The sequence below is a fragment of the Sminthopsis crassicaudata genome, chromosome 3 (genome assembly GCF_048593235.1).
Source record: "Sminthopsis crassicaudata isolate SCR6 chromosome 3, ASM4859323v1, whole genome shotgun sequence".
Lineage (NCBI taxonomy): Eukaryota > Metazoa > Chordata > Mammalia > Dasyuromorphia > Dasyuridae > Sminthopsis > Sminthopsis crassicaudata.
Genome location: NC_133619.1, coordinates 509,842,557 through 509,869,157, shown reverse-complemented (window position 1 = coordinate 509,869,157; position 26,601 = coordinate 509,842,557). Strand labels below are relative to the sequence as shown.

The 26,601-nt window shown below is 46.3% G+C and overlaps 1 protein-coding gene across 2 annotated transcripts; it reads right to left on the bottom strand.

Annotated features, from left to right (window-relative positions):
* On the bottom strand, positions 1 to 25,050 carry ATG16L2 (autophagy related 16 like 2). 2 transcript variants are annotated; one of them, XM_074304008.1, is made up of 18 exons: positions 24,821 to 25,050; positions 19,191 to 19,284; positions 17,592 to 17,697; positions 15,139 to 15,212; positions 14,187 to 14,438; positions 13,955 to 14,020; positions 13,587 to 13,682; positions 10,520 to 10,582; positions 8,630 to 8,738; positions 8,098 to 8,203; positions 7,439 to 7,509; positions 5,113 to 5,184; positions 4,861 to 4,981; positions 3,960 to 4,065; positions 1,903 to 2,052; positions 1,708 to 1,755; positions 1,340 to 1,441; positions 1 to 301 (listed from the first exon to the last, which is right to left on the bottom strand). In XM_074304008.1, exons 1-18 carry the CDS (start codon positions 24,951 to 24,953, stop codon positions 214 to 216), a joined length of 1,857 nt encoding a protein of 618 aa, XP_074160109.1. In that variant the 5' UTR covers positions 24,954 to 25,050; the 3' UTR covers positions 1 to 213. The 2 variants fall into 2 exon arrangements, with proteins under 2 accessions (XP_074160109.1, XP_074160110.1); XM_074304009.1 differs by lacking the exon at positions 10,520 to 10,582.
* Positions 25,051 to 26,601: the final 1,551 nt, after the last annotated feature.

Sequence of the window (26,601 nt, the reverse complement as noted above, 5' to 3'; positions counted from 1 at the left end):
TCAGTCAAAAGTTTTAATGCAGAAAAATGCCCATCCCCTTTCCCTTTGAATGTTTACAGAGTACTTAAGACAGGCCCCAGTCCTTTCCCTCCAGACCCCAAAGCTCCCCACAACTGTCCTTGGTGCACCTCCCTGGCACCTCGGGCTCTGGAACCAGCCAGAGCTTCAGCCAGAGGAGGGTCCCAGCTCCAGGGGCTGTCAATCAAGGCCAGACTAACTCCAAAGCACAGCTTTCTTTCCCTGATCCACGCTTACGACATGGGTTCCAGCACAGCACCAGGCCACCGCATTGATGGAGGCACTATCAACAGAGGAAGGAAAGGGATATTAATATTGGGGAGAGAGGAGGGAGGCCGAGTGCGGGTCAGGCCGCAGCTCTAACTCAGCCGCTGGCGGGCTGTGTGCCTCAGCTGGCATCTACCATCTCCGCACCCTCAGCTTCCCCAGACATTAAACAGGAGTGGTCATCCATTCTCTGACTGGATCCTCATGACCATTCTATGAAAGTACACATATGGCTTGTCCCCAATTTGCAGGTGAAAAGCTAAAGCTGAGAAAGGGAAAAAGACAGGACCAGGAGCACCATCATCACAGTGAACATTTCCAGGATACTTTGAGGTTTGCAAAGCACTTTATAAATCTTGTGTCATTGTCCCATTGATGCTCAACCGCCTTGGGAGTCCCTTGGGAGGAAAGTGCTATTAGTATCCTTCTTTTATAGGTAAGGCAGACTCAGGGGAAGTGATGTCTGGGGCCAGATCTGAACTCGGGCTTCACAACGTGGGGTCTCTGTCCCCAGAGTCACCTCATTGCCCCCCCAAGGTGCTGGCACCAGGGATGGTGCCCAGGTGACAGAGACAATCTCAGAGATCCCCTGACCCGCTCACTCCTGACAAGTGGCCATCCAGCCTCTGCCTGAGCTCCCTGATGGTTGGGGAGCCCTCCTGAGACAACCCACTCCACTAGGAAACTTTCTTGCTATTGATCCAAACTCCACCTCCACGCAGCTTCTCCCCTCCCGGTCCTGGAGCCCTTTACACACGTTTAAAGACAATTAGCATCCCCAGGACATCCTCTCTCCCCCAGATTACAAGGTCCCCAGGTTCCCTTTGACCCCTCTGGGTGTGTTATGATCTCCACCGCCTGAGCTGCGGGCTAAGGAGCTGAGCCCTTCTTCTGGCATTGGGAGCCTCTGCCAGAGCCTGTGCTCGAACTTCGTGGCTCCGCCTGCCTAGAGAATCCAGAGCAGAGCCAGCCCCGAGTGACCCTTGTCCTCGTCCTGAGAGGCCAGAGCCCAGGTCGAGAGGGAGGCTGCTCGGACAGGAGGCTGCAGGCTCACCTGTGGGGCCCATAGAGGCTGGTCTCCAACTTGCCACTGTCCAAATTCCAGATGTAGAGGCCGCCATCGGCAGAACCAGCAAGGGCAAAGTTTTTGTCTGGACTGGAGAAAGGAAATGTGAGCCTGAGCTCTTCAGATGTCACAGTCCTGCGTGCTGATCAGGGTCTGTCTTCTCCCCATCACCAGCTTTGCTCTGGGCACTTCCCTGCTTCTTTCCTCCCCTCCCTCCTCAGCAGCCCCACCGAGGATGGAGCGGGGGAGGGGGGAGGCCCAAGAGAGATCGGCCCTGGGGGAAGGGGGAGGGGCACAATGGGCTGTCAATGAGTGGGCCCAGGGGAGAATTGGAGGGGTGGGAATTCTATACTCACCTGAATACGGCTTTGGTCCAGTCGGAACCACACTTGAAGCCATCAGCCCTGAGGACACAGGAGAGACAGAAGAAGGTGGGAAAGGATGGAACCCCAGGGCCTACCTCCTCTCTACTCCCCATCTGGGGGGTCCAGAAGAACCTTGCTTCTGCCACAGGGGACAGGAATAAAGGAGGGGCTGGGAGCTCCCATCACCTGAAGACCTGGCGAATGTTGTTGGCTCGAAGGTCAATGACCTTAAGGGCGTCATCCCGGGAGCAGCTGAGGAGGTGCAGCTGGTCACTGCTGATGCTGAGAGAGGTGACCCTTCCCTCCACAGGAATCACCTGTATGCACCGGGGCACCCTGGAAGGACACAGGACCGGGGGAGGTTAAAGAACCTCTCCTTCGCAGACACATAATGCATACATATACACATACATATATACCCACACAACATGCAAACATATGCACACAACACACACAATACACAAATTACACACACACATACTCCTGCCTTTCTCCATGCTAACGGAGTCCCTTTAACCAGTGCTGGTTATAGAATGGTCTCCAGTTGGCTCACCATCCTAGTGGACACTCTCCAACTCGTCCTTCCTGAAATACGGCCATGCTCTGTTGTGGATATCTGCTGCTATGACCTGATTGTCTAAGCTAAAACTAAAGAGTTTCCATCAGTCGGGTGATGGTTGAGCCAATTATGGTGTATGAATGTAACCCAGTACTACTAACCCTAAAAAATGATGAAAAGGAGGGTTTCAGAGAAGACTACTATCAAGTGATTCATAGTAAAGAACCAGAAGAAAAATTTAGATTGTAACATTATGAAAAACAAATCATTTTGAAATGCTTAAGAACCCTGATCAACTAAGCAAGCAATCATGGTTCTAGGGGAATGACAATAAACTTTGGTCCCATCTCCTAACAAAAAGGGAGGAATCCAAGTGCAGAATAAAGCATATATACATACATACTCATTGGCCTTGTCTAACACATATAAACATAAAAACATATATATTAGACAAGGCCAATGTGGGATTTTATTTTGCTTGACTATAATTATTTATTTCAAAAGTTTTGTTTTTCTTTTTTTTTCCCCTGGGGTGAATAAGAGGGAGAGAAAATAAATGTCTGTTAATTGAAAAAAAAAACTTTAATTAAAAAAAAATCTTGAGCTTGTCTTAGTTTCTCATTTAAAGTAAGATTGTATAGCAGTGAGTGTTGGTGGGTGAAGACCCAGTCAGTGCAAACTCAAAATAACGGGTTCACAGAGCAAAACCAAAGTTAAGGTATTGGGTTTCATGATGGCAAACATGGAAATACCCTGGGAACCACCCTGAGGTTTTTCTCTGTGCTTCTGTCCCATAGAAAGAAAGAATGAAACATAAATTTATTGAGCACTACTGGGCCATGCTAAAAAAAAATAATATTATCTAATTTGAGCCTCACAACAATCTTGAGAGGTAGGTTTCCTATTTTATAGTTGAGGAAACTGAAGCAGAGATTAAATGACTTGCCCCAGGATAACAAGCTTACAAGAGTCTAAAGCTGAATATGAAATCAGGTCCTGACCCCAGGCCCACATCCAATTTGACTCTAGGGAAGTCCAAAAATTAGGCTTCAGAAGGAGGGAGGGATACTAGAGGATGTCTGGATTGCCGGAGCAATGCCAAGCCATGGGGTGAGCAGTTCCTGGAAATAACTCTGAAATCAGGTGCTGGAATCCTCTCCCTTGTCTTCCCTGGACCCTCCCGACACATCAGCTGAGCAGTAATCACTGAGGAGAAAGCTCTGGGGGCTTTTAACCCCAAACAGTAGCAGCCTAGGGGGGACTAGGGGAAGGCTGGGGAATTTTCAACATCAAAATAAAGGAAGGAATAACACATTTCTCTCTTTGTAGTCATAAGGAGACAAAAAAGAAAATATGAAGGCTAATAATGATAAGAATGGAAAAAAGACTAATAAGAATAAAAGTTCTACTTATTTGTTTTGATTAAGATTCCTACTTTTGACATATCTTCTTTAAAAGGTCAGTGGAGGGACCTAATCTGCTTCAGCTAAATTTGAATCACATCCAAGGGGCAGAGTGTGCCATCCCTTCACACCAGTGCAGGGATCTCCCCCATCCCCTGTAGAGAGGGGACATTTCACAGATACTTCTTGACTGGTTGACAGCACATGAGGAAGGCTACCTAGACAACTCTTTCCCTGCCCGCTGCCCAATTTCTTTGGATTCACTGCTAGCTTTTCCTCACCTGCTGTCCCAGAATCGAATCTTCTGGTCATTGTGACCACTGATGATGAGATGGTCTCCACATACCACGTCATTGCAGTAGGAAACACCGTCGATAGTTCTTGAGCCTGGGGGTTGAGGGGCCACAGGGTGAATGCCACAGGGCGCAGAACCTCCAGAAGGGCCCTCAGTGGGCCAATGACATTGGCCCCTCAACCTGTTAAATGTCTAACATGCCATGTGGGTGTGAAGGAGGGGAATGGGGGGTGGGGGTGATGAAGGTCTCAGAGGGCCATGATGTCACTTAGGAACAAAGGCCTGGGTCAGAAGGATGTAATGCGACCCCTTCTTTTTACAGCTGAGAGCGCTGAAGCTCACCAGAGTGATCTGCCCAAGGTGACCCAGCTAGCAGGTAGTGAGACTGGGATTCACACTCAGGACCCCTGACCAAGGGAAGTCCCCAGGTTCCTTGCCAGGCCCCCTTGGCTAGCTGCCTGGTTCCCCACTGCAGCCTCTGTGTGAGGGATGAACAGACCCTGAGCCCTAGCCAAGGAGAGACCAGGGCATAGGGAAGGAAGGGCATGTTCTGGGGGCAGGGGCATAGGCTGGACTCAGTGGTCTCCCTGCACCTCTGAAAATACAGAAGAACATCAACAGGAATAAAAAGTATCAGACAATAGAGGAGCGGGAGCAGAATCAGGAGAGAACCTGAGGAAGATGGCTGCCAGATTGTTGAGAGAGGGAGAGCCTGAGCGCTGAGGGACAAGAGGAATTGGGAAACAGGAACTAAAGCTACTTGAGTCCTCACTACCCCAGACACTGAAGGAGGACCACTCTGGGGAAGGAGCAGAAGGGCATTTGGCTCATGGAGTGTGGAAGGGAGGCAGAGAAGGCAGAAAGGACAGGGGTAGGAAGTGACTTACAGGACACTTTATTGAGATCCCACTCTTTCACAGTCCGGTCTCGACTCCCAGTCACTGCCTGCTGCCGGGTCAGCTTGAACTTGGCTGCGGTCACTTTGTCTGTGTGTCCAGACAGTGTTTCCTATGCCAATGATCCCATGAATCCAGAGTGTAAATTAGAAGTACCCAAAGAATGCTTCTGGTTCCTATCTCTCTCCCTGCTCCACCATCCCCCCCACCACAGTTCCCACCCCACATTCAACCCCAACTCACCTTGGATTGGCTCTCGCCCACCTTCCAGAGCTGGGCAGCTTTGTTGTAAGTCGCTGCTAGCAAATAGCAGCCCTGAGGGAAAGGATGGAGATGGCTGGCGTGAGGACCCTGATCACTACCAATAATAGCCTCCTCACTGCTCTCCTTGCCTTGGTTTCTTCCTCCTCCAATACTTCCTCCACATGCTGCCAGAGTGTCATTCCTCTGCTCATAAGCCTTTAAGGGCTCCCCATTGCCTACTGAACAAAGCAGAAACACCTGGCATTGGGGCCTCCAAGAATCTGGCTCAGACCTAATTTCCCAGCTTCTTCTCACACTTCTCCCTTCCATGTTGTGTCTACTTAGTGCCAAATAAGGAAACAGGAAGAAAGATTACTAATGAGTAAAGGACATGGCACACAAATAACCTAAATTATTTGAACAAGCTATGGAGAAATAAAAAATGGGAAATGAACAACACAAGTGACATGGATACTAATCGTACCAATTTTACCCAGAAGTCAAAACAATGTAAATGAATTGCTTTAAGAACCCAGAGAGCTCTTTAGTCAGTAAATATCTGACAACCAGCAAATGGAAAGATATTACTGCCAAAGGCAACACTAGGTTAGAATCTCAACTCATTTGTAAAATCTTATGAAGAAGAATGATGGACAATTAAGGTGGAGAAGAACTGAAGGATAAAACCAGTTTAAAGAGAACTTGGAAAGCAGTCCAGAGACACAAGTCATTCCAAGGACTCTCAAGGATGACATGGGAAGGTGGATGGAACCCGGGGGGAAAAAACAGAAATATTTTACAAAAATCATTTAGGCAAACTTTTGATTCCAACAAGTTGAGTTGAAGCACTCTAGAACACTAACATCAGAGTCCCTGAGGTGCTTACAAAGGAAGTAGAAATGGCACACAAACACACACACACACACACACACACACACACACAAGAATAGAGATGGGGAAACATTTATAGAGGAGATCTGAGATGGCCCCCTTGTGGGCGTATTAGGAGACTGGGATACAAGGTTTCTGAAGGAAGGGAAGATGCCAAAGGTACCTTTGTGTGATGTGTGTGTAGAAACAGAATCTCTAACCTTGTTAATGCCCCAAAAAGGTGACTGAAAGAACATGAGGAACTCTGAAATGCCTACTCCCACCTACACCCATCTTTATGACTGAGAATACCCTTGTTGAAGCTTTTGGAAGCAACATTCCACAGTGGACTCCATTGTCAGCACCTCACAACTGACTGAAAGATGAGAAGATGAGATATCGTATTGCTTATTGATTCCTAATCCCTCAACCCCCCAAAAAAATACATACAGCTGTAAAGGACCAAAATACAGCCCTTCAGGGTCTTTTACAAGGTAAGTAGCTTCTTTGCACAGAGTTTTTTGCATGTTGTCTCCCCCATTAGATTTAAAGCTTTTTTCAAGATTTTACCAGTAAGGTAATCTAAGAAGGAAAGGGGTTCAAAAGATGTCATCAAAGAATGGTACAATAAGAAAAGATGGCCCATTCACATGGCAAGAGCAAGGGAAGACAGGCAGACAGCCAGAGTGCCCCTCAATGGCCCTCAAAATGGCGCTAAAGCAAAGAAGGCCTCTAGTAAGTCAAGGGGTTCCCTTGTGTCGAACAAGAGTACCATAGGAGGGGCAGACATGGATGGGGGTGGACACTGGCGGGGTTCCTGAGTCAATGAGCTCAAAGATCCATCTGCAGTCACTCTTTAGAAGCAGCCCAGCGTAGCAGACAGGTGACATGGGGAGAAAACACTGAACTGTAAAGATCTTTTCCAATCCTGCCCCAGATTCATACTAACCGTGTGACCCTAGGCACTGTGTGACTCTGGGCAAGTGACTTTGGCCTCTCCCAGCTTCAGTTTCCCCATTTTACAGATGAGATATAGGACCACTTCCTTCATAAGGTCATTGGGAAGATCAAATCAAATGAGGTAATATTGAGAAATAAAGCACTTTGCCAGCTTTAAGCACTATGTTAATGGCTATTTTCACTATTATTACTGATCTATGAATTGAAGGGTCACAGGCTCCTGGGTCCCCAACCTAACTCTGGACCTCCTTGTCTCAGCAGGAAGATGAGTGCAAAGGCTGGGACAAGGACTATCCCACATTTTACAGAGGAGGAAACCCTTTTAAGCAAGGGAAGTCAAGGACACACAATTAAATTCAACCCGTATGTCCTGAGCACCTACTCGGAGCAGACCAAGCCCTGCTTCTAGGAAAGAAACAGGTTAAAAAGACATTCCCAACAAACCCAGCCGCCCCCACAGCCAGGACCCCTTCCCCTTTCCCTCATCCAAACTCACCGATAGTTCGAACTCCAGGCTCGTCACACTCCCCCCAGCCCCTTCCAACATCTGATCAGCTTCCAGGCGGCCTGGGGGAGATGTGAGAAAAAGGCAGTACTGTGGACTCCCTCTGACGCTGATAATGCACACAGCATTAGCTCCATTTTTGCTGAGAAAGTGACTTGACCAAGATTGCATATCTAATAAGGAGTCAATTCAGGACCTGAATCCATTGCTTTGGACCTAATGCTTCTTTCTACAGGAACCACCAATTCATTTGGGTTCTCAAAAGTGTAGCACGAGGGTGGCTCCCCACTCAGGGCTCCCAGGGGGACTTGGCACAGAATCGTGGCTCAGAGGCTGAGTCCTGACTTTTAGGCCCAGTTCTTCCTTCAGGAGCTGTGAGTCTTGCACATTCTAAAGTCTCTGTTTCCTCATCTATAAACAAGCTGAACTCAAAGTGGCTCAGGTTCTACCCTACTCCCATTTATTTCCCATTATTCCCCAATCTCGCCCACTATCTCACCCCCAAAGGTCAGTATTACTCTCACATAAATGGCAGGTTGTCTGTGAAACTAGACAGGAGACCATTAATATTCAAAGCTCAGGACATTCACCCCCATCCAAGACCCTTAAGTTGGTGAAACTCGGGGGGAAGAGATATGAAAGCCACTCACCTCCAACCACATTCCAGAGGCGGATGAGCCGATCAGCCCCGCCTGTGGCCAGGAGGCTGCTGTTGGAACTGAAGCAGACGGCATTAACCTCAGAACGGTGAGCCTCCTGAGGGGAGGCAGAAAGGGTTTAATGCCCTCCCTCATAGCAAGGACCCAGACTCTCCTTGTCTCCTGCCCCCATGACTAGCCAGGCTATTCTTCACACAGCCGGGGCCCATCCATCTCCTCTCCATTTTCCCCAACCTATACAGATTTCGATTTGTATCCCATATACACATTCATCTCCTTACAAAGTCAGTATCTTTCCAAATATCGCTGCTCTCTTTATTGTCTAGGGGCCTCCTTAGCTCTCATGTACCCATCCAGCTTACCGAGGGTATCTTCCATCACTATTTATCTGACCCAACATCTCCCCATGGCTCTCTCAAACATACATGTATATGTGAATACATGAACATACGTACTCATATACACACCTGCCCCCATGTCCATCCTCCCCTTAGTCCCTTTACAGTGGGTCCCTCTGCCTCACCTGGATGTCCTGAGCTCTGGCTGGGAGACAGGAGACCCCACACACAGGAATACTTGTATATTGGGCCTCAGGGGTCCCACTCACAGAATGACCCCTTCTTTTCCTAAAACTGAGTGAGTGAGATGAGTCAGTGATAATTCCTTCAAAACTTTTCCCCCCCAACCCCATCACTTGGGTCTGGACCAGAGGCTGGGGCCACAAAGGGTCAGAAAGGTGACCACTGGTGGGGGGGAGGGCTGGCAGGCCAAGAGCAAGCAGGAGAAGGAAGGAACGGCAGAAACTGCCAAGCCACAATTCTCCCAGAGCAGAGGCAGGAGGGCAAAACAGAAGAGACTCTGTCAGAGAAGAACATGGCACCTGGGAATCACTGGACTGGTCTAAGGGATTTCTGGGAGTGGATCTGCCCATTCTGCAGGAGAAATGGAGTCATAGGAGTTCCATGGAGTATCCTGACTTAGCTTGGGGTGCTTGGCCCTGCCACAGGCTCAATGTGATCTTGAGAAAGTTTCCCTTCCTTAATCTAGCTTTCAATTTCTTCATCTATAAAATAAGAATGATCACTGCTCTTTGACCCCTAGAGAGCTAGCGTGGGGCACAATCGAGAAAAAGGGAATGGTGAAGCCCTGGACAAACATGAGGGATTCTTGACAGGAAAAAGCGTGGAGTGATTTACAAAGTTCTGGCCATGGGAGAAGGCAGAAATTCAGACAGAGCTGCACTCAAGCAGGGGAGCATCCAATAGAGTGTAAAAAGAAGCAATCTGGATGGAACTGAGGTTCATGGTTTCATATACAATCCTTATTTTCAGTTCTTCTTTGTATAGGGAAATGTGCCTATTCAGGGATGTTTAGCAAATTCACAATAATCAAAAGGAAGATTTTGGAAGGACAAGGTTAAAGAAGCCTTTGGGTGGGAGCTATAGCTTTCAAGAGTTCTCAATCTCCCTGTAAAACAGGTAGATTCCCACTTTACTACTTCCTCACGTGAGACCTGAGGGTTCTCCAGAAAGAGCCTTGCCTGATCCTCCAGCATCGATTTCTAAAATTAGGGGCCAAAGTGGGCTGCCTCTCAAAAGTAGAGGAGGGACAGGACCCCCTCCTCCCGTCTTGGGGTCCTCATTCTGGAACAGCCCATGGGGCAGAGTGGACAGGCAGGCACAGAGAGAGGAAGCACACACCAAGCGAGTCTAGCAGAGCTTCAGCATTTCAACTCAGTCCTCAGCCTCTGGGAGCCTGTTCCTTGCCTCCCTGGCTGCTGGGACAGGAAGACAGCTCTTCCCCAAAACTCAGACTAAAACCGTAGCCTGAGAGAAAGGGCCAGCCTAGAGAAAGTGTCCTCAGAGAAATGACAAGAGGCAGGGTGCAAGCTTTAGAGATCCAGGGGGCTCCCAGCTTGCTCTGGCTGGAAAGGACTAATGGCCACCATAGCCCCTACACTGCCTCACCTGTTCCACCCTCCAGGCCTGGGCAGACCAGGGGCTCCCCCAGGAGAAACAAGATGAGAGAAAGGAAACACTGGAAGGGGATACTAGAAGAAAAGGACTAAGGGGAAACACTGCAGAGAAGGGGAATGGGAGAAGAGGAAAGGAGGGGGACCAGAATGCAGTGAATCATTGGAGAAGAAAGCAGGGTACTTGGAACACGGGGAAAGAGAAGCATGAAAATGGAGGAGACATTGGAAGGGGCAGGAGTAGAAAGGGGGAACACTGAAGGAGAGACTGGCAGAGATGGGGGGGTGGGCATGGGAACTGGGGAGGGGTGTGGCTGCAGGAAAGAGAGAAGGGGGAGCAATGGGGGGAAAGAGGCAAGATGAGTTATTCAGGAGCCTCTGGTCTCACCCAGGAAAGCTGAGGGGCCACACACCCCCTTGGCTCTCCTCACACCCACTTACTCCAATAGCCCCTTCATCACATCCATACAGCGTGCCAGGGTCATGGACGTGGCGGAGGCCGACCTGGAGGCAGAACCAGACAACGAGAGAGAGAAAACCATCAGGAGGATCGGGGCTGTGAGGGACAGACGAGGTCACTGGACCCCAGGTGATGAGAAGAGAGATCTTAGGATCTCTTGGCTAGAAGGGAGCTCTTCACCTGTCCTCTGAGCCCTGGCTCTGCACTGTCCACAAAGGACATCAGGACACCAGGAAGGTCAGGGACTATAGGGTAATAGGGTAGACAGAGCAATAAGAGAGATTTTGCAGCCAAGACTCAGGGGGAGGGGGCTATAATTCCCATCATCCAACATCTGAAAGGCCATGCTGAGGCAGAGGGCAAAACCAGGACCTTGGGTAGTCCCAAGGAGACAAATTTTCTCTCAAAATAAGGGGGAAAACTCCCAAGAGTTTGAGCTGTCTCACAGTGGAAGCTGCTGCCTTGATAGAGAGTGAACTTCCTATTGTTGGAGGCATTCAAGTGAAGGCTGAGGCAAGTATGTCAGCGAGAAGGGTCATGCACAAGGTTGGAGATCCTTCCAGCTCTAGTCACCTAGAATGGTTCTTCCAATTGCCAAGGAAAGCAGGAAGGGAGCTTGGAACAAACCTCCCATCCGAAGATGCTTCCGGAGACCTAGTGACCACTGACACCATAAACAGAAAGTCAGGCGACCCGGTGGAGAGAACTGCTAAAACCTGCAGTCAGGAAGAGCTGAGTGCGAATCCAGCTTCAGACACGCTTAGCTAGCTGTGTGACCCTGGGCAAGCCACCTCACCTCGGTTTCTTCAACTATAAAATGGGGATAATCATAGCACCTACCTCCCAGAGTTGTTGCAAAAGTCAAATGACATAATAATTATAAAGTGCTTAGCGAAGTGCCTGGTATACAGTATTATATGTTAATTATTATTACTTTCTAGCATTGTTGTAAGAATGAAATGAAATATTTACAAAGCACTTAGCACTATGTCTGACAGAGAGCTTATAAACACTTTTTTTTCTCCCTCCCCTTCACTTCAGTGGGATCCACAGTACCATTCAAACACACTGCAAGAAGCTCCTGGTTTATCATGGTATCAGAGCTGGGAGGGGACCTTAGAGATCTCCAAGCCCCAGGCTCACCTATAAATTACTTCCACTCGGATGGTAAGTTATTCAGTATCTCCACAAAAGTGATAGTTTAGCAATAACTTGCTCCATTGTTATTCTCTGACAACTTGTATCACAGAATTGGAGGCCTTTTCCAGGCCACCTGAAGTTATTTTGTATCTCCAGGGCTTAGCACAATGCTTGGCACATAGTAAGTGCTCACAAGTGCTTGCTGACTGGCTGGCAGATCCCATTAATCCCACTGCTTGCTACAGATGTTGCCCTATGGGGTTACATTTTAGCTCTATGGGATGCTACACCCTGTTAATAAAGTGTTAAGGAATATTCTTCCAGGGCACCTGTTTAACATATATTGGATTACTTGCGGTCTAGGGGAAGGGAGGAAGGGAAGGAGAAAAAACTTGGGAACACAAGGTTTTGCGGGGTGAATGTTGAAAATTATGCATGTGTTTTGAAAATAAAAAGCTTTTTAAAAAATAAAATAAAAGATCAGGGTAAAAAAGAAAAGAAAAGAAAAGAAAAGAAATGTTCTTCCTTAGAGGGATAAATGTTTTTGGTTTGTTAGTTTTGTTTCTCAGACTGGGTCTTCCTATCTTGCCCGGGATGGAAGGCCTGTTCCCCCTTCCACAGGGACTGCAGCTTGGAGGGTGGCCCTCCACCTCCTCCACCTCCCCCACCCTGATGGAGGTTCACCATGTTGGTGGCAGACGTGGTGCTGGTCCCCAGTCGGCTTTAACTCTACTGTGGCACTCAAGCAATTCTCCAGCCTCAGCCTTGCCATGCCTGGGGACCTCGGGCATGGGCCACCGGGACCAGCTAAGAGTTGAAGGGAGGCTGGGCGAGAAGGCCAGACCAGAGCCTGCTAAGGAGGCAGAGGAAGGCAGCCAAGAAGGTGGAAGTCTCAAACTCACGAAGGAATGGGCTTGTTTAACTGAGAGAAATGACGTCTTAGAGGAGGCTGGATGGCGGCTTCCAGTATTTGAAAGTCTTCCTGCAGAAAGGAGCCCAGGCTTACTTTGGCCCCCAGGGCAGGACTCAGCAGGAGGAGCAGTAACTAAGAGGCCCGATACCGGGGATACCGGCAAAAGCTTCCTATCAGAGGCTGCCCCAAAGTAGGAAAGTCCTAAGGGGGAGGGCTCCCCCCAACACACTGGAGGAGGGCTAAATAGTTAATTATGGTGTCTGTAGAGGCCCCCAGCCCGTCCAGAAGGAGGCCCCCGGCCAGCTTGGAGAGCCTAGAATCCAATCATGACAGCCATGTGACAGAACGGCTTCACCTGGGCGTCCCAGGGGCCCTAGGCAGCCCCTAGAAGCCTTGGTTTCCTCCTCTGGAAGACGAGCAGGTGGCCCATGTGACCTTTTTAGGCTCCTTCTGGCCACCACATAACAAGATCTGGACACCATGTAACAAGGGCCATGTCACACACAGAAGGGGAAAGGAAGGAGAGAGGATGAGCAGAAAGCCCAAGGCCAACTTTTGGCTCTGCTTATGTGACGTTGGGTCAAAAATCCCTCCTTGAGGCTCAGTTTCCTCTCTGTAACATGACGCAGTTAGTTTTAAAGGTCCTTTCCAGCCTTAAATCTAAATCCTATAATCTTAGATGGGAAAACCCAACCATCCCTGGAAGTCAGTCTCACTGTGCTTCCCCTGCACACCCACAAAATATTTGTCAAAGGCAAATGAGGTCAAAATAGCCAAAATAATGACTTGGGCCCTTGGTTTTTTCCCAAGGTCAGTTAGTTTGTGAAGCCACCACATCCCTGAGTCACTGGCCAAAAGGATGGGACAGAGCCTGAGGATTCCCATCCCCGAGGGCAGAGCTAAAGAAAGTCCATGATGCTAAGGGGCCAAGTGGCCCAGGGATCTGGCCTGCCAGAGCCTCAGGCTCTATCAGTTTGTCTCACAGCACCACTTACCTAAAGGGTCGTTTCCATCGTTTCTCACAGGCTTCTACCTCCACGAGCTCCTGCTTATGGGCAGGGGGTTCCACAATGCTTGGAGGGTCCACGGTCCTAAGGAAAGAGATCAGGGCAGCTCAGAATGCCCCAAGGAGCTCTACTCAAGGCTAACAGGAGTGGAGGTCTTTGGGGTTTGGATGCCTTGTCAACCCAACTGATCCCTATCTGTCCCCCAAGAAGAGCTACTGTATCGTCCATACTTCCCATTCCACTTTCTTCCTCTGTCAAATGTTAAGCTAACTGGTCCCTAAAGCCACTCCCACCCCTGACATCCTATGTCTAAGAAGATGTGGCCTTTGAGATTCCAGATGACCACCCCCACTTACTCAGAGATGTTAACTGTCCTCCTCATCGCCTTCTTCAGCTCCTTGGAAAGCCTGGCTTGCTTGACCCTGAGAACAAAAGGACTCCAGGAGTCTGAAGTGTATAGTCATAGCCACCCTCCCCCAAAGTCTAGGATGTACATCTCCCCTCAGCCTCAGATCCCACTAGGGACGAGGCTGCTGCTCTTCCCTCAGGGACTTGTCAAGGACAGGAGGGTCCCTCCTCAAACTTCACCTATCAATCCGCTCATTGCGGTAGTTCTGGTCCTCGGCGGCTTGCATCTTGACTTGGATCAGCCTTTCCACTAGCTCACGGCCTTCCTCCTCCAGCTGTCTCAAGGCCCCTTCCTGGTGGCCAGTATGGGCCCACAGCGTATCATAGGCCTCCTTCGCTTCCATGATCCTGTCCTGCTGCCCGGCCACCTGCTCTGCCAGCCACTGACGTGTCTCTTCTAAGTCACGCACCCTAGCATCCAGAGCTGACAGCCTGCAGGAGACAGCGGCCAGGAAACAAGATAGACTTGGAGGTCAGGTCCCCCTCTTCCTGCTCTCCCACACTGAGATGGGGGAGCCCGCACAAAAGACCCCAAAGCCTCTGCTCCTGGGAAAAACTATCAGATCATCAGAGGGAGGGAGGGAAAGGTCTGCTGTCTTTATAATGTGCCTGAAAACAGGGCATCCCCAGTGTTTCTGATGAAGATCTTATTTCTAAAATAGAGAATTGATTCAAATTTAAAAGAATAAAAACCATTCCAATTCCAATAGACTTGTGATGGAAAATGCTATCCACATCAGAAAAAGAATTATGGAGACTGAATGCGGATCAAAGCATACTATTTTCACTTTGTTGTTGTTTGCTTGGTTTTTTTTTCTTTTTCATGTTTTCCTTTTTCCCTTTTGATCTGATTTTTCTTGCACAACATGACAAATATGGAAATATGTTTAAAAGAATTGCAGATATCAAACCTTTATCAGATTGCTTGCTGTGTTGAGGAGGTGGGAAGTAAGGGAAGGAGGAAAAAATTTGGAACACAACATTTTACAAAAATGGATCTTGAAAACTATATTTACATATATTTGGGAAAAAAATAAAATACTACTAGAAAAAAAAAGGGCATCCCTAAGAGCCTAATGTATCCTATAGAGGCAGACCATGGTTATGCTCGGGCGATCTCTGGGTTTCTTACCTGCCCCGCTGCTCCTCCAACATAGCATCCTGGGAGCTCAGGGTCATATTCTTCTCTACCACTTGGTATGCCATCTGCAAATGGGGACAAGGTAGAGAGAGAATAGAATTAATTTCTAGAAGTGGCTTTAATCTCTGAAGTCTGAGCCCATTTCCTCTTGTTCTGATGCTGGACTCCATACAACTCTTAATTCCCAAAGACTGGAATGGCCCTCTCTACCAGACACTCAAGCCCCTCCAACACTGGGAAGTATGCCCCAAACTCCCATTTCCCCTAGAATATCATCTCTTTACATTGGAGATATCATGTATGGGCATAGTTATTCATATGTTGTCACTTCCATTATAAGATCAACTAACATGGAAATGTGTCTGACATGATTGTACACGTATGACCTATATCAGATTGTTTGCTGTCTTGGGGCTGGGGAGATAAGGGAAAGAAGGAGAAAAATCTAGAACTCAAAATCTTACAAAAATGAATGTTGAAAACTATGTTTACATGTAATTAGGAAAAAAATATTGATAAATGGGGGAAGAAGATATAAGTTCAATAATTATCATCATCATCTTTTTATGGCACCTACTATTTGCCAGTCACTCTGCTAAGTGTTGCATAAATATTATCTCAATCCACACAACAACTATGGAAGAAATAGGCTTTTATTATCCTCATTATACAGATGAAATAAGTGACTTGTTCTAGTTCATAAAGTTAGTGAGTATCTGAGGCTGTTGAACTCAGATCATCGAGATTCTGGGCCTAGTACTCTCTTCTTTCTGCCACCTAACTAGCCCACCTAGATCCTTGAGGGTAGGAACCATGTTTTTGCCTTTCTTTGATCTTAATAAATATTGGTAGCCTTCCTTCCCTTAAATCCAGGTCCTCGAAACTCTCCCTTCTCTGCCTCACCCCCCCAATGTATGTGTAGTTGACAAATATTTTACAAATATCTCATCTGATCTTCATTATAACCTAGAAAGTAGGTGTTTTTATTATCCCCATTTCACAGCTGGGGAAACCAGGGCAGACAAAGGTAAAGTCATTTGTGGAGAGCCAGAACTCTGGAGAAGCATACTTGAAACAAGGTGTTAACTCAGAGGAATTTATAAAGACAATGGTTATCTAGTCTAGCATGGTGATTAACAGCTCTCTAGTTCAGTACATGTACTTAGTACTTACTATAGTTCTACAAGATTGACACCTACTATACAAGATTGACACCTACTTGACGTAATTATAATAGTGTGTGTGTGTGTGTGTGTGTGTGTGTGTGTGTGTGTGTGTGTGTGTGTGTGTGTGTAACAGCCACAAGGACTGGAGGAGAGATATTCACTCCATCTCCCACCACAGTGGTGGCTGACCTGTCCTCCTTCATTTCCCCACTGAGACCAAGGTCTGTCAGAAGGGCCTCCAGACAGCTAGCCTGGGCCCCAGGCAAGGAGACAGACTGTGAAGGAGACAATAAACAATCTGGACTTTATCCCTGGCTATTCTGGTGGTGATTACTCAGCTGAAACAAAGGCTGGTCCCAAGACCTCCAGAAAGCTAACTAGAACATTACAGTGATCTGCCCAGAGTTTCACAAGCCAGGCTCTACTATTTACTCTGTGTGCCCTTCATCTCTCTAGGACTCAATTTTCTTTTTTTCCTCATTTTATTTCATATTTCAATTGGTAAGCATTTATTTTCTCCCTCCCATCCTAATCTAGAAAAAAAAAGCCATTTATTAAAAAAAATGGGAATAATCAAACAAAACCAATTCCTACAAAAGCAATGTCCATGGATGGACTCATTCTGAGTCCATCACCTCTATATGGAGACAGATAGCACTGCTTTTGATTGGGCTTTTGATAGGGAATCATGGCAGTGCTCAAGGCTTTCAAAGTTGGCTGCCTTTACAATATTGCTATTATATAAATTGTTCTCCTGGTTCTACTTATTTCATTTAAGATCAAAGAAAAGCTGCATCAGTTCAAATGAATCTTCCTAACTTTCTCTGAAGAGAAAGTTATCATTTCTTAAATACAACAGAATTTCATGGCATTTATATACAATAACTGGAAGGGGGAAAAGGAAACATTTATATAGCACCTATTATGTGCCAGGCAAGCACTTTATACATATCTTATTTAATCCTCACAACAACTCTGGGACGTGGGTGCTATTATTATTTATGTTTCAGGAAAACTGAGGCAAGGTGAAGTCTATTGCCCATGGTCACACAGCTAGTTAAATGTGTCTAAGGCTGGATTTGAATTCAGGCCTTTCTAAGTCCACTCAGGTTTTTCCTAATTTTAGGCCCAGTGCTCTGTCCACTGAGCCACCAACTGCCCCTGATAATCAGTAACTGGTTCAGTCATTCCCCAACTGATGGACACCTTCTTTGTTTTCAGTATTTTAGACTCGTAAAATAAAGTGGACGTTCTCTAAGCTCTAAACATGTAACCTACCTCCCCACAGACCAATTTGATCTTATCCACTTCTTCCTCACATTTCCTTCTGAGGTCCTCAGGGGACTGGGCAGAATCCGGCACTGGTCTTGCCTTCTCCTCCTCCCTGTCATCCAGAGAGAAGCTTTGGATTATACACACACACACACACACACACACACACACACACACACACACACAGCCTGCATCCCTCCTGGCTGGGTCTCATCTCCCATTGTACTCTGGGACTGGAAGATGCCCAAATCAATCTTCCCTCCTCCCATACTCTAGGGAAGGTGTGAGCCAGTCAGTGAGATTAGAGACAGAGAGGCAGCTCTGATATTTAGTCAGTGCTCTGCACCCCGAGTCGGAGAAGTGATACTTTCCATGGCTAGCATAGACCAGGAAACAGGATGCAGATAAAGGTCGGAGGGGAAAAGCAGAAGTTTTCCTCTGGTCCACCACCTCAGCTGGGGCTTCATGACCTGACTTTAGTCTCTTCTCTGTATAAATCATGTGCTCCAGTCAAATGAAAAATAATATTCAGAATAACTGTGACTTGGGCCCCTTCATTCAATTCATTCAATGAGCCGGACTCCTGGTAAGACCCAGGCCCCCTTTCCTTCCTGCTTCCCCCTTAGCCTGCCTAGGAGGGACATGTGACATCCTTCCTTCCCTTCATTTGTCATTAAAACATGTGGTACAACTGAGGAGCTCTTATCTCCCATGCTCCTTTCTGGAAACACAGGTGCAAGAACTTCTCCCAATCCTAGATCATCCCACATTCAAATCAACACTCTAAAAAGGGTTGGGAGGCCAGGCAGAAGCAGACAAGAGAGAAAAGGAGGGACACAGACAGGCAAGATGGCAAAGAGAAGCAGTGAATTGGGAGTCAGATTCCTGAGCTCTGCCTCAGACTAATGATGGACCCAATGCCTCAGGCTCCTAATCTGTTAAATGAGGTGCCATCTAACTTATGAGAAGAGGAAAGAAGGAAGACAGACAATTAAGAGGGAAGGAATGGACAGTCAAGCATGAGGGAGGGGAAAAGACAGAAGAAGGAAGAAAGGAAGAAAAAGTAAAGAAGCCAGGGAGAGAGAGGCAGGGAGACATCCACAGCTGGAGGGAGGGCTCGATCACGCCGTGCACCAGGCAGAGAGTCAGTTAATGTTTGCTAGATGAATAAATAGGAGGGGGAGAGACTGGAACAACCAACGTCCTGGAAGGGTCTCAGACATCAGGCCACAGAGTCATCTCTGGCTTGGGGAATTTGGTGGGGAGGGGCTCAAGGGAGAAAGGCCTAATTGTCCCTGGCTGGAGGGAAGCTGGTGTGGCCTCTGGGGCAATGAGGTGCCAGGAAGAGAATTAACCAGGGGAAGTGCACAGGGAGATCATTGTATGGGCCTGTGCTTGGGCATCATGCCCACTCCCCTTCCCGTTAGAATCTCTTGCCTCAGGCTTCCCCTCATTCTCTGAACCCCCTACCCATCCATGGTCACTCTCATCTCCACTATCCAGGGCTCCCCTTCCCCATTAAAATTTCCTTCCCTTAGAATCCACAGTCTTTTCCTCATGCCATTCCCCAGATCCTTCTGTCCTCCCTTTGACCCACTCTCTTACCCTGAAGGGAGGTGAACAAGTTCACTGGGAGGTTCAGGTGGCAGCTTTTCTGTGAATTGGGCCAACAGGTCTGATTTTTCCAAGAGTCTGTGATCTGAGAGGAAGATGGAGAAAGCAGGGATTTGTAAGGAGGAGATTGGCCATGGAGTCTCCATATCCACCCAAGCCCCATCAACACTTCCACTGAGCTTTATTCCCAGCCCTAGACACCAGCACCAGAGGAGTCAAAAGGGTATCCACTCTCCTGGATAGTGGATACTCATAGTATCCATCAGGACACTCATAGTCCTGAATCTTTTCCATCTTCCCATATTTATCAGGCTACAATCTGCCTCTTTTCTGCCCCTCTAAGAAGTGGGTGACCTAAAACCCCTGATCTGCCTCTGTGGGCTCCAAAGAGAGGATGTTAACCTGGTCCTCCCTCCCAAGACCTAGAGAGATTCAGAAGAGGACAGAAGGTACCATATTATTTCCTTTCCCAATAAAGAAAGGGAACCCCCAAGTATTACAGGTACTGAGTGAGTTTAGCAACTGGATTGAGCCCCAGATAGGTCAGGGAGGAGCTTCGTTTCCCACACTTCCTCTTTCAACACTAAGTTTCCTCTAGGGTTTAGAAAGTTGAGAGGCCAGGCCAAAGTGTGGTCTATCCATCCAGGACCACTTCTCTTCCTTCAGTACCATGCACAGCACCCTTCTCCCCCACATACCTTTTCCTGATTGGCCATCAGAAAACTACCTTTGCTCATCCACAGCCTTCTGGCTGCCTCCTCCCCACCATCCCCGTACTTATCTAAGGCAGCAGTCACCAAGTCTGATATTTTACCTGGGCAGTACCAGTTTGGTCCTCTCTTCTAGGTCTCAGTTCTAGAAGAGAACTGACCTTCTCCCACTCCTATCAAAAACTCCCTGAGGGCAAGATAGTCTGTCCATTTTCCTGGATCCCTAATCTGATACCCCTTTCTCTCCATTTGAGTGATTTTCTATGGAAAGGGGAAGTCATAACATGATCTCAGGAAAGTTCTTCATACAGTCTATACTGAATTTTTTTTTAAAAATCAAATGTTTCACTTTTATTATTACAGAATTCAAAATAAAGAACTCATTCTAAGGCTTCCATTTAGATTGCCATCCCAAAAATGGTCCATTTTTATTAACTTTTGTCTTGACATATTTCCATTCCAACAAGACTATTTTGCCTACAAAGGCTTTAAAGTTTATTAAAATTGACATTAACAGAGGAGTTTATTTTCATAATCATCTCAAGCTTTTTAAAGTATGATTATCATTCCATGTATGTTAAACATAATAGCCTTTAAAAGCCACATTTAATTATTACTTAATTCATATAAATTAAATTCTATTCTATTGATACTCATATGATCCTCATGTGATCATTACTCTTCAACCTTACCCTTCTTTCACAAGCCACTTTAAGTGCTCTAGTTAGCGAATGTGAAAACTTTTAGCTTAACTTCCTAAATTATCTATATCACTCCTTTTAACTTTATTACCAAGCTGTAATCAATCATCTCATCTAACAGCACCACAAAGGTTTTAACCTGTTCAGTTGCTATCTTTATTTTGTAAAATGGATGGTCCAGTATCTTAATTTGTTTGAGATGTTTTAAAAACAACTAGTCATAAAAATGTGAAGACTATTTAAATAATAATATGGTACATATCTACCAAGACCAAACAAAACAGGTTTTAAAGCTCTTATCCCATGTTTACAAAATGCTTGTTGTAAGAGCTCACTTGCTTAGATATTTGAAATATAAATTTCTTATGATCTAAAGGGGAAAAAATAAAAATATTGGGCAGCAGTCTTATATCTGAAACTCAACAGGACATAACTGAGATACAAAACAACTAAATCTACAGATCCAAAATATGAATTTTATTTATAAATATGCAGATATGTATATATTTAAACTGTCACATTCATTTGGAAATCTAGTCATCTCCATCAGTATTCCAAAGTTTAAGCACATGTTCTGTTCAGCTACATAATAAATTGGCAAACATTGCACAATTGACATTACAGGACAATTGGCTTTAAAATTAGATTTTTGGTGTAGGACTCCAGCTCTATTCCCTTATAGAGGCAAATCTATAAGGGCTGGAGTCCTACACCAAAACAGCAAAAAAGGTCAAAATGCTATGTTTAGATCCACATTCATTCTCCATAGCTCTGTCTCTGGATGCTGTCGGCACTTTTCAACAGAATTGTACTGGAATTAGTTAGACACATTCTTGGAAGTAAGTCTTTTTTTTTTTTAAATTTTATTTATAAAATTTTTGACAGTATATATACATGCGTAATAATTTTTTATAACATTATCCCTTGTATTCATTTTTCCAAATTATCCCCTCCCTCCCTCCACTCCCTCCCCTTGATGACAGGCAATCCCATATATTTTAACATGTGTCACAATATAACCTAGATACAATATATGTGTGTAAATACCATTTTCTTGTTGCACATTAAGTATTAGATTCCGAAGGTATAAGTAACCTGGGTAGATAGACAGTAGTGCTAACAATTTACATTCACTTCCCAGTGTTCCTTCTCTGGGTGTAGTTGTTTCTGTCCATCATTGATCAACTGGAAGTGAGTTGGATCTTTTTAATGTTGAAGATATCCAGGAAGTAAGTCTTAATGTTACCTCAAGCATTACAAAGATATATTGAGCTGGGATGTAATAACTACCTCTCAGATCACCAAATGTCTCTTGGACAACTGTCCATCACATATAGAGTTTAATAGGATCCCTGTTTGCATGGAGCACAAGAGGATGAACCTTATCACTCAAGAAGGCTACATACCTCTTCCCAAATTCGCCAGTCAAGTGATGTTTCACAAATGTAATTTTTCCAAAACTTTCATCACCAATTAATAAAAGTTTGAAATGCATTTGCAGTTTTTCTTGGATGGCCATCATGACAGTTCTTCCAGAACTGTCTCCTTCTCACCTGACTGCTAAAATAAGTTCTTAATAATGGATTGTTCATTCATTCATGTTCTCAGGAAAGTAGGATAAGAGAACCTTTCCTGAAGCCCTCTGCATATGTCCTATCCTGTGATTAGCAAACTAGCTCCTTGAAAAATATAGAGAACATGACTCTAGCTGCCTTTGAGACTTTGGTAGGGGCCTGTCAGGGGTTAAAGTATAAAAACGTTCCTGGAGAGTGGAGTCAACACAAAACTCATCATAAGAACTTTCAGCTACGGAAATGGGATTATGAAACAATATAATGGAATAGAAAAAGACTTGGAATTGCAGTGAAAAAACCCACTTTTTTGAGTCTCAGCTCCAATTCACAGATAAATGATTAAATCTCTTTGAGCCTCAGTTTTCTCCTCTGTAAATTAAGGATAATTATCTTTGCATCCACAATTCCAGAGAGTTATAATGGGGAAGAAGCTTTGCAAACCCTATAGTTGCAGAAATAGGAGCCATTATGATACTAGAGCTGCCATCTTGGTCCCTATGGTACAGCTTTGGCTCACCACAGAACCCACCACACCTGAACTCTCCTCTTGTAGGAACCCAGGCCTTGCCACAGGGTCCAGGAGAATAGAAGAGCTCATCAGCAGGCAAGGAGCTGAGCTAGTGGTCAGGAGACAGGTACTGGAAGCTTCCCCAAGGTCGCCAAAGGGCAGAAGAAGTTGACCCAGGCTAAAAAAGGAAGGATGTGTCATTGTGCAAGGCTGAATTCTCAGGAAGAGGTGCTCCTGAGGCTTTAGGGGATGAGAGAGGTAGAGTTCATAGCAAAGGCAGAGAGCATAGCAGCAGGTCCCACCAATGGCAAAAGGCAGCAGCAAGAAGGCCAAAGGACAGACTTTAGACTTTCATCTCCAAGGATACAACTGAAACTGGATTATCAGACACGTGTTCAGTATTCTAAATGAAATCTTTGGAGATGACTGCTGTATTACTAAGCAAAAAGAATAATATTCGCTCCGACCAGAGATTAGAGATCACCACAAGGCCATCACCACGTTCCCTTCTGTCTGTATCAGAGCTGGAGCTACAGTGGCCAAATCAGATTTTTGTCCAGGTGCTAAAATGGAAAGGCAAGGTGGGCTCTACAGGTAAATTAATGGAGATAGAGAGTATTGCCCTGGACTTGGGGGCTCTCATGGAGAGTAGACACTTCAAAAACCCTTTAGAACATCACTTTGGAGCAGAGGGTAGCCTAACTTCTTAGAAGTCAGGGTCTGAGCAAAAGGCTAGAAAGTGGTCCCCCAATCATGATCTATACACAGAAAACAGGCATTTCAGGGACCTATATCCTCCAGGGCAAACAGAGGACAGAGAATACACTTCTCTATATCATGTCCAATCAAGAAGGACACGAAATCTCTAGGGTACTAAAACATAGTCCCCCCTCCAGACCAAAATCTGCTCCCCATAAAATACACATAAACAAAATTTTGTCCAGGGGCTATGACTAGTTACAATTCTACCTAAATCAATTACTAAGCAGATAAATATATAGACTATAGGAAAATGGACACTAAGGGCCATACTAAGAAATCCACATATGTTTAGAAGAATTGTACATGATTAACTTATATTGGATTGCTTGCTATCTAGGGGAGGAGGAGGTGGAAGAGGGAGAAAAATACCTATTTTTCTTTTCCCAATTCTTCCACCTTCACAAGGAGTAAACCTGGGAACTCTCCTGGGAGGATGGGGTAAGGATGAAGTCTGCTTTTTCAGACATTTCAGCATCAGATCCTGAGCATTCTTAAAGGCTCATTCTATCAGCCAACTTCATAGTCTGCTCCTCCCTCCACATTGGGCTAATCCTAACCACCCAGAACAACCAAAGTCTCTCTCGGGTCATACATTCTGTCCTGAGATCACCTCCTCCTCAATAATGTTTTTCTTCCTTTCTCCTCAGTCTAACACAAACCACAGCACCACTGCCTCACCGCAGGGACTCTACTGGATCATTTATAATATATATATATACACACACATATATGTATGTGTGTATACATACACATATATATATATACACACACATATACAGACACACAGGTGGGCATGTCCTTTCCTTGGATATAGGTTCTCTAAACCCCATTTCTACCAATTTCCCTCAGGCCCTCTCTGTCCCTGGGGCCACCATTCCGTCCCACCCAGTCTCACTCTAAATCCAGAATAGATTCCCTATATAGCAGATCTCCTTTCTTCTTTTCAGTTCTTAGGTCCTTCCTTCCCTTTCTATTCCCAGTGTCACTGTTCCTCTTTGTCCCACCCCCATCCCAAAAACCACCTTTCTGTCCCACCTGAATTCCCCTGGAACACATGACTGCCCTTCTAGATTCCCAGGGGTGCCATTAGGAGTGGGAGGTACTTCTTCATCCTGCACTTAATTCCTCTTTCTCTTCAGGATGGAAATTTCAGAGTGGGCATCTGCCCACTTCACAAGGTGCCCCCACCCGTCTCCAGGGTCACGCGTGTCTGTATCACCCCAGGCCTTTCTTCCATCCTTCCCGTTCCACTCCGGTTGGCCCCCAAGAACCTCCGGTTCTGTGCACCGCCCATTCCCACTCCGACGCCCCTAGTCCTCTCCTTCCCACCCCCCACCTCACGCCCCTCCCCAGGAGTGTCACTCACAAGCCTCCACCAAGTCCAAGAACAGAGCTTTCTGCCTCCGGTCCCGCTGCTGCAGCTGACGAATGATGTGCAGCTTCCAGCGGCAGGAAGACGGAAGGGGCGAAATTGGGGCAACAGTCCCGGATCCTGGCATGGCGGCCCGAGCTTCCAAAGGCACAGATTCGCTCCCTCCGCCCGCCCCACAGGCACAAAAGCTTCACCCGACTAAGGCCTAAGGGACGGGGGCGGGACTTGCGTGGGGAACTCCTCGTGGCGTCAATTTGGAGGCGGAGCCTCGGGATGGGGAAAGCCTCGGAATGTTCCATCCTTTGGACATCGGGGGGAAGACGGGTAGGATGAACAGCTAGAGCCCGCGGCTCTGGGGGAGAAGAGAGAGTCCGGCCACAGAAGCTGATCACCATTCACTTTTCTCCATTTAAATCTGTAGGCCGGCGGGCAAGGCTGACCCCGGTCCTGCGGAGAAAATGTGGCTCTGGAGTAAATTCTCCCTAATCTAGAGATGATACGATCCTTACCTGGGGCGGCAGGGCCGGTTTACACTTGACCCTATAGCTCCCGGAGCACAAGTTAGTAAAAACCTCTAATTTTAGAGCAGGAAGGGACCTCGGTAGTCCCACGTCTTCCTCTTTTTGTAGGTTAAACGTTCCAAGCCGGGAAGTTAAGTGGTTTGCCTGAAGTCTCACACCTTCAGGAGGTAGAGCAGACATTCAAACCCCCGAGGTCCAACAATAATGATGACTAGCATTTATGGAACACTAAGTTTTGCAAAGATCTTTGTATAATATTATCTCATTTAATCCTCAGTACAACGCCGGGAAATAGGAACTATTATTATCCCCATTTTCCAGTAGTGAGGAAACTAAGGCAATGGAGTGACTTGCTCAGAGCCACACAGCTAGTAAGCGAGATTGGATTTAAATTCAAGTGTTCTTGACTCCAAACCAAGGGCACCATCCACTAGACTGTCCTATTACTACATTGTTTTCGAAAAGGACCAAAGACTCTTGCTCACCAACTGAAGCGAAGCCAACCAGGGGAGCACAGGAAGGAAGTCCCGGGCCACACAGAAAGGCAAGACCCTGGAGTCCGGTGCGGGCACCCTAGAGTGACAGAAGTCACTGCGGAGAAAGGCTATGGGGTAGGCAGATGCCTACTCTGGGATCCCCACCCTGAAGAAATGGAAGCCGTGGAAAACCTTGGCGTCTGACCAAGCTCTAAGCGCCCCACAGTAAATGCTGTTGGGGCAAATTGTTCTCATCAGTACTTCTGCAAAGGGAAGTCTTCACGTGGGGTAGCTGTTTTTACTATTAATCATTATGTTAATTCTTGTTGTAACCACATTCAGAAGGCTTGAGGGGCTTAGCCGGGTGGGGAGCTCTCTGTCTCTCCTTCCCACAAAAAGCCATACCTGGCAACAATCTTCCATTTCTGCTGGGGTGCCCTTCCTCTAGTTTTCAGAGAAAGAAAGAATTATTTGCCACAAGAGTAGGAGGTCATGATGCTTAGTGAGATGAACAGAACCAGAAGATCATTATACACAGTAATAACAAGATTATATGATGGTCAATTCTGATGGACGGGCTCTCTTCCAACAATGAGATGATTCAAACTAATTCCAAGTGTTCTGTGATAAAGAGAACCATCTACACCCAGAGAGAGACTATGGGAACTGAGTGTGGATCACAACATAGACTTTTCATTCTTTTTGTTTCCTTGCATTTTATTTTGCTTCTCTTTTTTTCTTGTGAAGCACTATAATTGTATAAATATGTATGCATATA